Below are 16,284 nucleotides of genomic sequence, written 5' to 3' on the forward strand. Positions count from 1 at the left end.
GTGGTGTTTGACTGCTGCTAACCCAAAAAACCACCCCATCATCAACTGCACCCTCTTGATTTTTTTTTTTTGTAGAGGAGTATGCTGCATGTAATACCTTTCCATAATTCATTTTCAGCTTGATTCATGAGTATATTTTATATTTCACAACAGCTGCAACTGGAGGAAAAAGTGTATTTTAATCAGAGTGAGCTCCCCCTCTGCTGGAGGAAAATAAGATTCACAGAGAAGGGATTTTGGCTGTTTGAGGAACACATGGGCGGGAGATGTAAATACATCCCTCTCCTCACTTGTACTGCAAATGTCCCCATCTGCCCTGCCTGCAAGGACCTGAATAAGGGGAAAACTGAAAAATAAATCAGTTATTTATAAATTCATATATCTATTTATATCTAATATGTTATATTAGATATTTATAAACCTAACTCTAACCCAACTTGCTTATTTTTATTATTTTTTTTTGGTGCCAAGAAGATCTTTACATATGAAAAGAAGAAAATAATTAAAAAGTGAAAATTAATGTGCTGCACAGCTGGATAAAACTGCATGGCTTTTATTGCACATTATTCCTCATACTGGTGCTAGAAAAACACAGGGGTGGGTGTTCACCTACCCACGGTGAGTTATTTTTCCATCGCTGGCTTAAATCAAATCTATTTTCTATCCTTTCTTTTATTTGGTCTAAAATGACACATCTAAAAAGGAAAATCTACAAATCTTTTTGTAAACCAGATTGCTAAAAAGCAGGAATTAAGCCTGATACAAAGGGCTGCTGTTCATTCACTACAACAAGGTGAAGGAGCAGCATCATGTCACATTTTGGTTTCTTTAGAGGTTGAAATGGAAACACTGATGTTTCCTCAAGCAGAAAATGTAAAATTGACAGGGGAAGAAGTTTTCAGATGTCACTTGGAGAGACTCAGAGCACTCTATTCCATAAGATTTCCCTTTGCTAAATTGCTCTGAAGGACCATATTTCCTGGCAGCCCAGAGGGAAAGGAAGGCTGTATCCATGCAGACCTCAGCTCCCAGCTCCAGCTCAGCCCTCCTGCAGCAGGCTCTGAGGACAGCACCAGGAAAGGGGGATTTGCTCCAGCAGTATCCATGATTGGCCCTCAAATCCCACAAATCTGGGGTGGAGGTTCAGCCTTGGTGGTGGTGAGCAATGCCTGGGCAGGGCAGGAGAAAGAAGGGGAGGTGGGGAAGGGCCAGGGGAACGCAAGGAGAAGGGGAGATGGAGAAGGGGAGGCAGACAGGCTCCATGGCTGTGCCAGGAAAACCGAGCGTGGGTGGTACAGCCGTGGACAATCTGTTCCTTCTCCATCTAAGAAACAGCTTCTGCTGAGGAAGGGGAAATCCTGAATGGGACAAGGAGTGCTGGGACAGCTGGCAGAGGGCTCCTCTGGAACAGGTTGTCCCACAAGGGCTGGAGAGCTTAATTGCAGTGATTCATTTGCTGCCATCCCGCCACGGTGCCCGTGGCTGTTGGACCACACGGACCTGGAGTGCCCTTGGATGGGAGCACAAAACCCAGAGGATCTCTGGCAAGGTGGCAGGAGCTCCTCTGAGTGCCAGGATTTTGGGATCCATGCACTCACCTCATCTGGAGCACCGCTGCCTGGGAAGAAGTTGCCATCATCATAGCGGTGTAGTGAGATATAAAGGACGTTGGGATCGTTGTAGAAGGCCTGCTGAGTACCATTCCCATGGTGGACATCCTGCAGGGATCACAGGAGGGAGGTTAGTCCTTCACTAAAAACATGGATTGAAGGCATCAGTTCAGGATTTGGAGGGGTTTTCCTTGCTGTTGTGTATTGTTTTCTCCAACCTGGCAGAAGCAGTTCATGGGGAATGGGAATAACCTGTTCTGCACACCTAGTTTGAGATTACACTCCTGGTTTAACACAGGGGGATAAACACAATCCCAAATGTCTATCCAGCTGAGGAATCATTTACCTGGATGGAAGAACTGGGTTCACACCAATCCTGGGGGGTGGAGACACTGGGATATTTGCTGCCCCACATCTGCATCTTTAGTCAATCTGTGGGGTGAGCACTGATACAAATAAAGCTCTGTTGGATCCAGGATAAACAACACAATCCAGGAGAGCTCCCCTACAGAGCTGCTGTGACAAGCCTGGTATTCAAAATGCCCCTCCCTGACATGAAAAACAGGTGGGACATGAGGAAAAAAACATCCACCCAGTAGGTCCTAAAAACAAAAAAATGCAATTTAACTTGTGGATTTAACCCGTGGGTGATTGGTTCTAAAACAGAACCAAAACTTTTGGCTGATAAAATCACTTCTTAAAGTCACTTTGGCTGATAGTCACCCAGTCACTCCAATGCCTTCCCAGCCACATAAAATCTATTACAAAATAAAAATCTATACATTGCCACAGCAAAATCCCAAAGAAGCCCTTTCCTTTTAATTGAAAACTGTGGTCTCTTTAAGAATGTCTTTTCTGATTAGAACACTTCTATTCAGTTTTGGTTTGCAGACAACAGGCAAGAAGTTTTTCACTGACTGACAGTTAAAGAAGAAACTTAAAATTTGCAACATACAGTTGCAAGAAGAAACCCTCCCAGAATAATTTCCACCTGCCCCGCCATAGGGACAAAAAGGGCATTTACTCACCCAGTCCACGATGAGGATTTTGCTCACATTGAGCCTTTGCTGGAGCAGCTTGGCTGCAATCGCCACAGAGTTAAAATAGCAGAAACCCCTGGAGAGGGGAGACAAGAGGAAAAGAGAGGTGTTAATTACAGCTTCCCGTGGTGCCAGTGCATCCATCACCCAGATGGAACACAGGAGGGAGGAGTTCCTTCTGCTCTCACTCTTCTTTCCTCCCTGGAAACATGGAAAGGCTCATGTTGGAAGGGACCTTGAAGCTCATCTCTGTTCCATGGGTAGGGACACCTTCCACTAGATCCATTTCCCACTGGAAGTGCTGAATTCCAGCAGCAGGCTCTAGGGGCACAGGGAATGTCTCACACTTGCCCAAACCCACTGCTGATCCTTGCTAGGAAACATCCCCCTGAAAGCACTGAGCAGGATCTTCCCCTGTTCCAGAGAATGTGGGGAGCTTTGAACGGCACACATCTGATCTAGCAATAAACAGCAATTCCATAGTGATAACCTAACAGAATTCCTTTGGAATTCCCAGCTGTGGATCCCCCATCAAAGGAGCCCTGGCTGAAGTCAGTGAACGCCATACTCACATGGGTGTGCTCTCCTCCGCGTGGTGGCCCGGGGGCCGGACAACAGCAAATCCATTCTGCACACAAAAAACGAGGAAAGGACAAGGTCAGAGGGACAAGGATGGACACAGGGGTTGCAGCCAGAAGCCTTAATCCTACTTGGCAACTCTGGAGTTGCTCTTGATGGTTTCCTCACAAGGTCATAGCAGTGGGTGATGCTTTCCCTCATTGTGGAGGGGGGGAAGAACGGTTCCTGGAGCTGCTGCATGGCAGAGCCCTGCACAAAGCACAGCTGGGGGTTGTTTTCATACCTTCAGTTCTCCTGTGGCCACTTTGAACACCAGCTCGATGACACAGCCCACGGCCAGGCGAGCGGCGCCAGACGAGTGCACCTCGTTCCAAATGGTGTCACTGTCAACCTGATGGGGACACACAGGAACCAGGTCAGGAGCAGGGAGGGCAGCCAGCAGTCAAGAGACCCCTGTCTTATAAAGACATCACTCACACGGGGAGAAAGGACAAGGAGAATGGATTTAAACTGAAAGGGAGGGGCTTTATTTCAGATATTGGGAAGGAATCCTTCCCTGGCAGGGTGGGCAGGCCCTGGCACAGGGTGCCCAGAGAAGCTGGGGCTGCCCCTGGATCCCTGGAAGTGTCCAAGGCCAGGCAGAAGCAGCCTAGAATAGTGGAAGGTGTCCCTGCCCATGTAAGGGATGGACTAAAATGGTCTTTAAGGTCTTTTCCAACCCAAACCATTCCATGATTCTGGGACTCCGTGATCATGGAATCAGCATTTCTCTTTAATTGCTGCTGATCCCAGATGAAATAGAAAGGTTTATGAAATAATTAAATGGTTATTTAAAACAACAAAAAAAATCCACAAAAAGGAGGGATGTTTAGTGTTGGGCATTTAAAAGACCACTGCCCAGGAGTGACAGCAGCTTCCCTAAGGAACCACGAGCTCACCTGCACAAACAACAGACCTTCAGCATCCCACACTGACTACACAGATTTACTTCAACAATAAATATTCAACAGAACCACCCTATTTCCCCCCTGAAAATATGGAAAGAGGCCACAGGCAAGGCAAGGCACCCTGCAGGCATGCCCATGCTGCTGTTATTGCAGATCATGTCACCAGATAAACAGGACATTCCTCACCAGGAAGGATCACCAGCTATTTTTCACATACTACTCTGCCCTGAGTGGAAGTTGAGTGAGTTTCCTGTTATGGAAACAATGGCAGAGATGGGAAGAAAGAGATCATTTGTTGTGCCTGGCTCACTGAGCAGTGAGGAGACACAAGTGGCCCCACAGAGGACTGATCCACCTCTTTCCCAGCCATGCTCTGAAGCCATATTGGAATTGATTGGAAGTGATTCCAGCTCTGTGATCATGGATGGTTTCTGGTAGCATCCACCCCGAGGATGCTTTGGAAGCCACAATAAACTAGGAGAGCACTTGGAGAACACCAAAAGGCCTCTGGGGGATGCCACTGCAGTGACTATTTGTGGCCTCAGGGCTCCTCTGGACCCCTGTAAGTTTGGGCAGTACCAGCAGCAGGATGGAGTTGGAGCTACACATGACAGCTCCAGGAATTCTGGATCAGGACTGCACACATGCAGAAGATGGGACTGACCTGACCAGGTCTCTCCAAAAGCCCCAAGAGAGATGGGAAGAAGCCCAGGCTGCTTCTCCTCCCCACTGACCAGGTGTTCTCTGAGGGTCCCTCTTTGGTCTGCTGTCACTGGATCTGACCACCCACAAGTGTGTCTACCCCATCTCTGGCCATATCTAACCCATCCTTGAGCAAACCTAACCCATTCTTCTTGGTCTTTAGAAGAAAATACCTCAGGACACCAGCAGGGAAGAGCTTCCCTTCCTGCCTGGACACAGCCAGTCCAGGGCTCCTTCCCTGGGCCCTCTTCATTCCCCATGAGGCACCAGAGGAATGGAAATACAAAATACCCAAATTCACGTGTCCTAAGGGGCCAACAGACCCTCAGATAGCTGCTGGGGCCAGTTTTTCCCATAAATTAGACAGGATTCTTCAGTGCCAGAGCCAAGCACTGCCACATTCAGGCCCCAGCAGAAACCAGGCTCCTGCCAGGAGCGTTCCAGGAAGAATGTCCAAAATGAAAACCAAGGAGTTTTTCCTTCCTCATAATAAAAATTACAGTTTCCTTAAAATGATTTCCTTCCTTTATGGAAAACTCAAGGTTTTGTTATTAATATCCATGATGAGGCATTCCTACTCACACTGCAAATTCCTCCTACTCACACTGTAAACTCTCCTATCCACTAATGTGCAGCCACCTCAGAATTAAATGAGCACCTTACAAAAGATTTCATTATTCTACTACTTCATTTAGCTGAGAAACTACACAGGTAAGAAATCAAGCACAAGGACAGGTAGACACAGGCAGTACCAGAGCTCCAGACCCTGTAAAGTGAAGGAATTCTGCTCATCCCTCACAGAGGAAAACACCCTGCCGTGTCTTCTCCTGCCCTCAATTAAATAATCCTCACATTCTGTTCCTCCAACTCACTAATTAGCTCCTCCTCATTTCCACTCCTCAAAGTCCTTTCCGTGCTCTCTGCTCTGCAAGAACATACTTTGCTCGCACAGTTAAAACTGTTGCTACGCTCTAATCAAACCCTTTGCACCCAAAAATAGAATCACCTACTCTGGAGAAGATCAACAACACAAACACCTCTGGAGTTTTTAGAACAGGTGCAGAAAAATTATGTGGATCTTCAGATATTTTTAGAACATGTGCAGCAAAACTCTACACAGGAAAGAAAACAGATGTGCCAGCTATCCTAAAATCAAGCCTTTGAGTGTTTTGAAGAATCTGGATAAAAGTGTGCTAGGATGGTCTTGCAGATTTTCAAAGCTTGAACTCCTTTCTCCCAAAACCTTCTTCTAATTATCCTGGATTAGGGAAGGCCATGGAAGTCAGGCGTTGAAAAAGGGGCGTGGGCTGCGGAGGAGCAAAGCTGAGCAAAATTCCCAAGTGATCAGCAGAAATAAATGAGTGATGTTTCACTCAGAGCTCACATCTGTTGATTTCAGTGCTCCTGTGCTTGCTTTCTTCCTCTCCCGTTAGGCCAGATGGCTGTGGAATGGAGGAGGCTTGTCAGCCATGGGAAGGCTTCTTGGGATAAACCAGCAAGGAAAAGGAGTTTCCAAGCACCTGAGAACAAATTTACCCTTTCTCTCCTTGATTTCAAGTCATTGAGACTGAGTTTTTAATTTAAAGAGAATTTGAAAGGTGTCACAAGATGAAGGGATTTGCTCTGAACCGTTTTCCTGCTGCCTCACTCCCGGAGCTCCAGGACAGCGCTCTCAGGGATGCACATGGTGGGACTGTTGGGGTGTCTGTGCAGGGCCAGGGGTTGGATCGATGATCCCTGTGGGTGCTTCAACTCTGGATATTCTGTGATTCACTCTCTTGCCTGTCCTTTGTCTCGCTCGTTGCTGAGGACAATTCATGGCTGTCCTAGCTCCATGCTCTATCCTGAGGCAAAACAGGGGAGTCTCTGCCCCAGAACTGCCCTGCACCCCCCTCCAGGCCCATCCTTCCTTTGCATCTACACAACATCCCCAAAGGAAGAGAGCCACACTTGACTGCTTACAGGAAAAGAACCTGGTTTCTAAGCTTTCCAGCCCATGATTTCACACAACACCCTCAGCTCCTGAACTCCAACCATCAGCCATCGTTTACCTTTATCCTGCTCTGGTATAAATCTGAGGATCTGTCCCACATTATCCTACTCATTTTTTTGATTTTTTCCCCCCTTTCCTTTTGACTTTATGACATTATGTTTGCCCCCTGCAAAATCTTTGGCAAACAATGGGGAATGGCTTCCCCCTGTTGAGAGGGCAGGATGAGGTGGGCTGTCAGGAAGGAATTCTTCCCTGTGAGGGTGGGGAGGCCCTGGCACAGGCTCTGCTGATAAGATTGCTATAACACTGCACCAAAGTCAGCAAATATTCAACATTAAGGGTCTGTGGAGACAACCAAGCAGCAAGCACCATCTTTATTGGGAGCATATCAGGAATAGCAGCACTGAGGCGTTTCCTGCCCTGATCTGGGATTTAATGCAAGACTTCTGGGCCTGTGCTGGGCTCAGACACTGTCTCTGCTTGTTACCATTCAGTCTTCATTTGCAAATGATAATTTTTTCTTGCTTTGAATGGCATGCCTGACTGCAGGGCAGAGTAAATCCAAACCTTTTAAGCTCTGGCCAAAAATTTGCCATGAATTAGGCGACTGCAGCGTATTTACAATACAAAATAAAATATCTTCACGAGTGGCGGTACGAATAAACGACGATTATTCTTTTTTTTTTTCTTTTTTTTTTTTTTTCCTGACGGGATAATTTTCAAAGCAGCGATTTTGCAAAGACTCAGGAAGAAAACAATTTTGTTTCATTTCCATAACAGAATCCAGACCTTGAAAATTCAACCTCATGAGCTACAATTATGCAGCAGAACTACCACTGTGAATTTTCAAACACAATGCCTTTTATTGTCTCTTCTCATTCTTTTCCCCTTCCTGTTCTCCACGATTTTCTGTCCTGTCACCCTCCACAGAAACTCTGGAGCAGAAAGTCTGACTTGAAAGGGAAACTTTTAAGCTTTCAGGCTTCAAAGGAAAACAAGAGAACCTTCAAAAAAAGGTATCTGGGGTTTGGGGTTTTTTCAGCTTTATGGGAATAAACAACAGCAAAAAGCCTGATTATATGGAAATTTAACAGCTGAAAAGTAACACTCAGCTTTTCCATCAGGGATGGAGGTGGATTTTAGTCACCTCCTGGAGAATCTATGTGGATTATCCTGGAGCTGGAGAATAAAATATGCCAAATGCCATTTCATTCCAGGGCAGTGATGCATCAAACTTGCCATTCACAGGAATATGTACGCTCCCAAATATTGTTCTATTTCACAGCCATGTTTCCCACCTGCTGTGGGAAGCAGGCAGCTCTGGAGCCCTGAGACTGAGGGTGGAACAGCTCCACAGCACAAGCATGTCCTGCTCTCCACAGAGGAAAAAAAGCACTTTGGGATGCAAGGGCTGCTTCCAAACACAGCAGCTCCTTCACCATTCAACATCCTTGCCTGGGAAATGAGGTTTTTCCTCCTAAACATGCCTCTGAGTGTCACACACTCCTGGGCTGTCCGGAACAGCTCTGAAATCCTCACGCTGCTTTTGAAGAAAGGCACGTGAGGCCAAGGCACCCTGTGCCCCAGGCAGCCCCTGGCTGCTCATGGGCAGCATCTGGCTGCAATTACCCACCCCATGGAATGCAAAGCAGCAATTTTTGGTAGAGGGGACCGGGAGAGAACAAACAGGACATTATTTACACATTAAAGGCAGTTTACTCACCCCGACACCACCGCAAGGCAGCCTGACAAACATCGACGTTAGGGAACCTGTGGGGGAACAAGAAGTGCACTCTGTGAGTCAAAAAGTCAGAGGTCACCAGATTCTGGGGCCGGTTTTGTGGCAATTCTGCAATCTCACTGAGCACAGAAACACACACTGGGGGTTTTCTTCCCATTCTCAGCCAGCCCTGTTACAACACACACAGAGTGTGCACACTTGGGCTCCTGCAAAAGCTGTCTATAAATCACTCATTTTTAGGCAAGGTTTGGGTGCTGTCCGATGTTTACACAAGCAAGATGCCACCAACAATCACTCAGCGTGTCTTCTTGGAAGAGCCATTTAACCCCTTCCCACTGAGGGAGGACAGGAAATCATAAAAACACCCCAATTATCACTCATTTGCAGTTACTAGATGACTCTGGAGAGCATGGGCTTCATAAAAGAGGAAGACAGAAAAATAAACCAGTGGCAAGCAAAGAAAAAACATGTGTTTTGACTGAAATAGCAAAACCAACAAGGAGAATTTGAAAAAAATTGAGAAAACCATCTGCAGGGCTAATTTTGGATCTGTAGGAAATGTAACATCACTTTCTGGGCTCGCGTGTGAGCAAATTATCCTCCATTCAAAATTCCCCAGGGCTCTGAGCAACCTGGTCTGGTGGAAGGTGTTGCTTGCCCATGGCACAGGGTGAGATGGGATGGGCTTCAAGGTCCATTCCCACCCAAACCATTTGGGATTTTGTTACAGCAAAAAGACTTCATGCATCTGGACTCATCTGAGCTCAAAGTGAGATGCTGTCTTTGATTAGATCCACATGAAAGTACTGAGATGATCCTGCCTCAGACCTCCTGTCCCATCTCTCACTGCTAATCCACCCTTTATTTCCATATTTATCTTCTTGACAACAATTTATGGTTGCTCCCCACAAATTAAAAGCAGCCTTATTTGCCTAAGTTTCAACTGGTCCAACAGGTTCCAAGTATTTCCACTGTCCAATGGGTTTGTATTATGTATCCTTGATGGGACAAGGGGGAATGGCTTTAAACTAAAAGAGGGCAGGGATGGATGGGATATTGGGAAGGAATTGTTCCCTGAGAGGGTGGGCAGGCCCTGGCACAGGGTGCCCAGAGAAGCTGTGGCTGCCCCTGCATCTCTGGAGGTGTCCAAGGCCAGGCTGGATGGGGCTTGGAGCAGCCCAGGACAGTGGGAGGTGTCCCTGTCCATGGCAGGGGTGGAATGGGATGAGCTTTAAGGTCCCTTCCCACCATAACCATTCTGGGATTCTGTGATTCCATGAAGGCACATCCCCCTTTTCATTTGCAGAAGCTTAACAAGAAACACCCTGTGTCCTGAAAAGCCTTTTCCCTTGCAGGCTGAGGTTTCTCAGGCTTTTTTCTTCCTCAAAGAGGTATCAAAGGTGAAGGGTTTACATGGAGTCATCGACACCTGCCAAGACACTCAGCCCTAACAAACTCCCATTTGCATCCCTAAACCTCACACAAAGCTTTGCCCTCAGCCTTTCAAACCTGCCCTAAACCCACTCTCTAACATGTTCCAAAGAACCCCACCAAGCTGGTTTGCCAATTTAAAAGCCTTTTGTACCCCCAAAGGGAGAGGATGGATGAAGGAGGTGTTTTTCACAGGCGTGTTCACCTCTCCACACAGAGCTTTTCCCTGATATCCTGGCTCAGGTCCTGCCCTGTGGAAGCCATCAGGAGAGAAAAGGGGTTATGTGGGCTGGCAGCCAGTGCCACCGTCAGCATCTCCAGGCTAAAATGGTGCCAAATGGGCTTAGGAAAACAGCTCAAAGCCCAGTTAAGAGCTACTGGACATTCCCTTCTAACTGGAGACCCTTGGGAACTTCACCTCCTGCTTGTCTGCAGGTTGTATCCGAACAGCATGCTCTGTACTGGAAAGCCCTCAGGTGTTAGAATTTCTCTTCTCTATAGAATTAAACTTGATCTCTGCACTTTAAAATGTGCATTAAAGCCATGGGGGGCACAGAACTACAGGAGCAGGGGCAGAGCAAGGGCTGCTTCCCCCACAGGTTCTCTACAGAAACCATCAGGAATGGTTCAGCAACTTGAGTGTCCCCCAAAAAAATCCTATCCAAAGAAACTGTATCTCCAAAGGCATCAGTGGCACGGGTATGACAGATCATGCCCAGAGCCAAGGATGGAGTGAGTGGAAAAGTATCCCAAGAGAATCTTCTCAGATCTCCTGGGGAAGATTTACCGAGTTTTCCACTCCAGAGCACATGATATCATAAATTCCTGAAAGTTTACATCCTAATGGAGCTATCATCTACTATCATCATGTCTACTTTTGGGTTCTCTGGCTTTAAAGAGGTGGGAAGTGAGCTATAAACACCGTGCTGTGTCTATAACCCCTGGCTAATGGCCTCTCTCTCTCAGAGCTCACGGACACACAAGCAAAATCTTTCCAGCTCCTTTGCTGTGACCACATCATGAAGGCCACAGAGTTAAACCTCTTTTTACATCATCCAAAATCAGGCTAATACCAAAATAAACTTTCTCAATGTCTAGATTCCAGAGCTGTCTTTTTTTTTCAATGCTAATTCCCATGTGAGAACTTCCCAAACTGCCCCTCCAGCCTGCTGCTGCAAAAAGGCAGGAAATAAAGGGAGGTGATGATGACCCCATGGAGGTGCTATTGTTTGGTTGCTCTGGAGGGCTGGTTATCTGAACACCCATCCCTTCAAATTTTGGCTGGGAAAATATAATTTTTTTTTATATTTTTGTCTTTATTTTACAACAGACATGGCCCTGCTCCAGGAAGATTTGGTGTCCAGTGAAAGGGACAAACAATCCCACTCCAGATTAAACAAATGTAGAGGCCCCTGCACATCTCCTGGTGACTATCCTGACAAACAAATATATATATATATATATACATATATAGTATATATTTGTATATATAAATACATATACAAACCTGACAGGGGTTTGTCAATGCCTGTGCAGCTGGTTGGGGGCTGCAAACCCTTGGGAAGGTGTTCCAGTTCCCTGCCTAGCCATGGGTAACTCTCTAACACACAGAGTGCCCAAGGATGAAACAAACTGCCTGAACTGGATCTCCTCCTCAGGAAAACATCCTTTTAGGTTCTGAAGACATCAAAGAAAGGAGGTTTAAGCTGCCTAGAGTTTAGGGATCTGCCTGAAAAGGGAGAGATAAATCTTGTCCCTGCATGGAGCTGGAAACAATACTCTTGGAGCTGCACAGGGCTAAGGATGAAGGGAACCCCAGCATCTCACCCAGGGGTCAGGAAGAGGGATTTCCCCCCAGGGAACAATACCTAGAAGCTTCTTGCTGTCCAGTTTCTGCCTGTTCAGAGGGTTTGTGCCATAAAGCAGCGTGTGGGCTTCCGAGTGAACCGTCTGCAGCTCTTCCAGCGTTGCCTTTCTGCCACGGATGCACTGGAAAAGGAAGAAAAAGGATGGTGAAATCACTGGTGAAATACTTGGATCTCTTTTCTGTTTCCTTAGCAAGCCATCAAGACAGACAGCAAAACACAAAAATGGGTCCTGAGGTGGAAAAATTCACGTTTTGGGTTAATCCCTTACTTGCAACATTTATTTGCTCGGCATTGAAAGTCATCTTCAGATTCATTCAAGATAAAGAAGGAAACTTTAGGACAGGTGCTGGCAGGAGGTGGTGGGGATGAAGGAAGAGTGACCAGAGAGATAAGGGAGTGCATCCTGAAATGGCAGGGCAGAGCTTGGAGAAAGCCATCAGAGAATGAAGGCAGAAATTTAGCATTTTTGGAAAAAAAAGAAGAGTCTGGTGAGGCTGAAAGTCACCAGTGGTCAGGAGGGAAACACAGCTGGAGAGCAGGTGAAGATCAACAACAGCTCCCGTTGTGAGAGCAGCCAAAAGTACCAAGGTAAGCATGGAAATTAAGGAAAATAAATCCTCCTTAAGGAAATCAACAGGAAAATAAGGACAATAATATTGCTTTGGATCTTACAGTGACAAACTTATACATTAGAGAACATCTGTAACACCCACTGGGGAGGCCAGGCAATTAGCAAAGAGGTTTATTTGGTCCTAAATCACCCCAAAATTCGATTAAATGGATATCTGCAGCAAGAGACGGGTTTAAAAGGGATAAACGAGGGCAGGACAGGGAAATTTAGGCAATGGTAATGCTGCCACCACGTGGATGTGTTTATCTGATGGCTTGGGAACATTCCCAGCCAGATCCTGACACTGCAGAAATATTTATGCTCTGGGATTCAGCCCCCTCAGGTGCTCAAAGAATCGATGAACACACACTTAAACCCCCATTTATCACCACTGCTGTTAGCTGTAACTAATAACCACTCGTTAACTTTAATTATTAACCTTCAATCTTTCTGTTTAATATCTAAGCTTTGCTCTCCTTTTGCTTGCTCTTAAAATGTATCAAATAAATCTAATTTAATCTTGTGATGGAATGGTGCTCAGTGCCATCCTCCTACCCCCACTCCTTCTACAGCACAGCTTGACCATCACTTATCAAAGAGTACAAAAAAAGCTATTAAAACACAAAAAACCTGCTGCTTTTGCAGGAATAATTGGGAGGGATAACAAATGAGAGGATTGCATCTCATCTTGCTCTTTTTTTGGCATAATAATAATAGTAATAGTAATAATAGTAATAATACAAATAATATTAATATATAAATATACTATATATAAATAATATAATAATGTAATATTATAGTAAATAATATATATCAATTGAAAATATTTAATTGAATATTTAATTGAATATTTATTTTTATAAAATACATAATACATATAATTATATATTGTACAATATACATTTATAAATATATATTATAAAATTATATAACAATTAAATAGCAACTAATAAATATTTAATGTTTAAATAGTATATATAGATTATAATTTTATTGTATTAACATAGTAATATAAAATTATATAGATAGTATTTATATAATATATATTATTTATATTATAATATATAATAATAGTAATAATAGTAATAATAATAGTAATAATATTATTACTATTTTAATATATTATTATGGATATTATTATCAATAAAATTATTGATATTAGTAATATTATATATTTTATATATTTTATATATTACTATATATTATTATATTACTAATAATATCAATAAAGCAAAAATAAAGCAATAAGAATGCAGTAATATTAATAATACTAATAGAAACAATAAGGTGGCTGTCTCTGTGTTTCCCTCACCTCACACTTGCCCCGCAGCCCCGTCTCCTGGAGCCTGGACCAGATGCTCTGGATCCTGCCCGCGTGCTCGGGGTGGCTGTTGGTGTTTCCACAGGTGCACTGGTGCTTCAGCATCAATGTGTCGTACACAAGGCCTGCAGCACAGGGGACAGAATTGCTCTCGGGTTAAAAAAAAACACCAAAAATTTGCCACTTTACAGGGGGGGAAAAAAAAAAAAGCATATTTTGCACTTTGCAGTCAACAGTTGTAGGCCAAAATTTTGTGTTCGATCGGGAGCTACAGGGAACTGAAAACCCAAACCTGCATCCACCTCTTCCCATGGAAATCCTCAAGGGATATGAGAAGGAAATCAAGATGTGGAATTAAATGCCAGGAGGAGGCAACACCTGTGAGAGCGCAGAGCTGCCGGCACAGGAATGGGATGTGGGGCTTTTTCCCTGGCTGCCAAAACGCCTCCAGGGCTTGGGATCAGAACGAGAAGGACCAAGTCCCTCCCGGCGCTGTGTTTCACAAAGCAGCCCGTGCTGAAGTCCTCGCACCGCGGTTAATTGTTAATTAAAGCCATTAGCGCCCACTTGGGCATCGTTACTGGGAGGTGTTTACCCGAATGAGGGGCTCGGGCAGCTAAATCCCCTGCATTCCCAAGGATTTATGGCATGAGAACAGCGCAGGAGACTTTGACTCATGCTCCAGAGTTGCCTGGGGACGATTTTGGATGGGAAGTTTGGGATTCCATAGCCAATATTCCAGCCAGAAGAAAACAGCAGGTCCTCCCTCGTGATAGAAGACCTTTAATTGTTTCTCTCTAGTGAAAGACACGAAGTCAAATGTTTAAATCCATCTTTTCCTCAGCCAGAAGCTCCAGAGAACAGAATAAAAGCCATTGTTTTGGGGGTTTTTCCTCAAGAAAAAGATTTCTTGCAGGCAGTATCTGTATGAACGCTGGTCCAAGGGCTGGAGCCCCTCTGCTGGGGGTGTTTAACCTGAAGAAAACAATGCTCCAGGGGCATCTTAGAGCTCCCTCCAGAACAAAAAGGGGCTCCAGGAGAGCTGGAGAGGGACAGGACCCAGGGAATGGCTCCCAGTGCCAGAGGACAGGGATGGATGGGATATTGGACAGAAATTGTTCCCTGGCAGGGTGGGCAGGCCCTGGCACAGGGTGCCCAGAGCAGCTGGGGCTGCCCCTGGATCCCTGAAGTGCCCAAGGCCAGGTTGGACACTGGGGTTTGGAGCACCCTGGGACAAGGGAAGGTGTCCCCCCTGCCTGTGGCAGAGATTTGAAACCAGATAACTTCTCAGGTCCTTTCCACCCCAAGTTATTCCATTGATTTCTACAGAATGCAAAGGTCCTGATGAGAAGCCAAAGCCTCTGAAGGCAGCAGTGGCAGAATCTGGTCCCAGCCCCCCATGTCCAAGGATAGCAGGGAAATCCCAGGCGAGCACAGCCACGCTGTGGAGGGCACAGCTGGATCTGTGTTCCCAGCTCCAGCACCGACACACAGCACAGCCTGGGAGCTGCAAGGGAACCCTGAGAGCAGCTGGAGCCCAGGCTGTGCCCCTGCACGTTCCCAGGCCTGGCTGCAGCTGCAGTCCCACCTACTGGCTGGGTGTGCCACCGGGAATCTTGGCTCCCTCGCAGGTCTGCAGCCTCAGGGGAGGTGGCTGGCAGCTCCTCGCTCTGCTGTAGGTGAGTGCAGAAGGAAAAAACAACCCCAAAAAGGGTTCCCTGTTCCAGGGAGAGAACGGAGCCCTGGTAATTAATTGGCTGCCCTCGGGTCAGCCCAAGTTCACCCGCAGGAGATTGTGCTGTGAAGCTCTCTCAAGTTCTCCCGTGTTTGAATCCCAGCATCAAACATCACCAGGAGCTGCTGGGCCAAGGCAAGCTCGGAATTCACCTGAGGAGAAGCTCTCACCCCAGTCTGAGTCTAACTGAACTACTGCAAGGTCTTAAACTAAAAGAAATTTAGATTGGATTTATGGAAGAAATTCTTCCCTGTGAGGGTAGAGAAGACCTGGAAGGAGAAGACCTTCCATCTCGGGAAGTGTCCAAGGTCAGGTTGGACAGGGCTTGGAGCAGCCTGGGATACTGTGAGGTGTCCCTGCCAATGGAGCTGGATCATCTCCAAGGTCCCTTCCAGCACAAACCGTTCAAGGGATCCATCCCACCCCAAACCTGGTGTTTACAGAACTTGGTTCATCAATGGCTTCTCCTTTCCCAAAGACTCATGATAACAGCAGTGTCTCAGTGAAGTTCTTCTGTGCTGCAATCGCTCATCGTTTCTCTTTCCTACAAACCAGCCCAGTGGAAAAGGGAGCTGTTTCCAGCTCCTTCCTGCGGCTGGGGACACTCAGCTGCAGACACACACACACACACACACAGACACACAGACACAGACAGACAGACAGACAGACAGACACACAGACACACACACAGACACACACACACACAC

General features: G+C 46.0%; 1 protein-coding gene across 7 annotated transcripts in view; it reads right to left on the minus strand.

The window, feature by feature from the left end:
• HDAC4 (histone deacetylase 4) overlaps positions 1-16,284 on the minus strand; it is a 175,288-nt gene that overhangs the window by 15,221 nt on the left and 143,783 nt on the right. For all 7 annotated transcript variants that reach the window (XM_033516228.1, XM_033516225.1, XM_033516226.1 and 4 more), the window contains 7 exons: positions 13,834-13,967; positions 11,912-12,032; positions 8,595-8,641; positions 3,513-3,620; positions 3,223-3,278; positions 2,639-2,726; positions 1,599-1,718 (listed from right to left, as the gene is read on the minus strand). In XM_033516228.1, the coding sequence (XP_033372119.1) occupies positions 1,599-1,718; positions 2,639-2,726; positions 3,223-3,278; positions 3,513-3,620; positions 8,595-8,641; positions 11,912-12,032; positions 13,834-13,967 (674 nt within the window). The remainder of the gene's footprint in view (positions 1-1,598; positions 1,719-2,638; positions 2,727-3,222; positions 3,279-3,512; positions 3,621-8,594; positions 8,642-11,911; positions 12,033-13,833; positions 13,968-16,284) is intronic.

This window comes from Parus major, chromosome 7 (genome assembly GCF_001522545.3).
Source record: "Parus major isolate Abel chromosome 7, Parus_major1.1, whole genome shotgun sequence".
Classification (NCBI taxonomy): Eukaryota; Metazoa; Chordata; class Aves; order Passeriformes; family Paridae; genus Parus; species Parus major.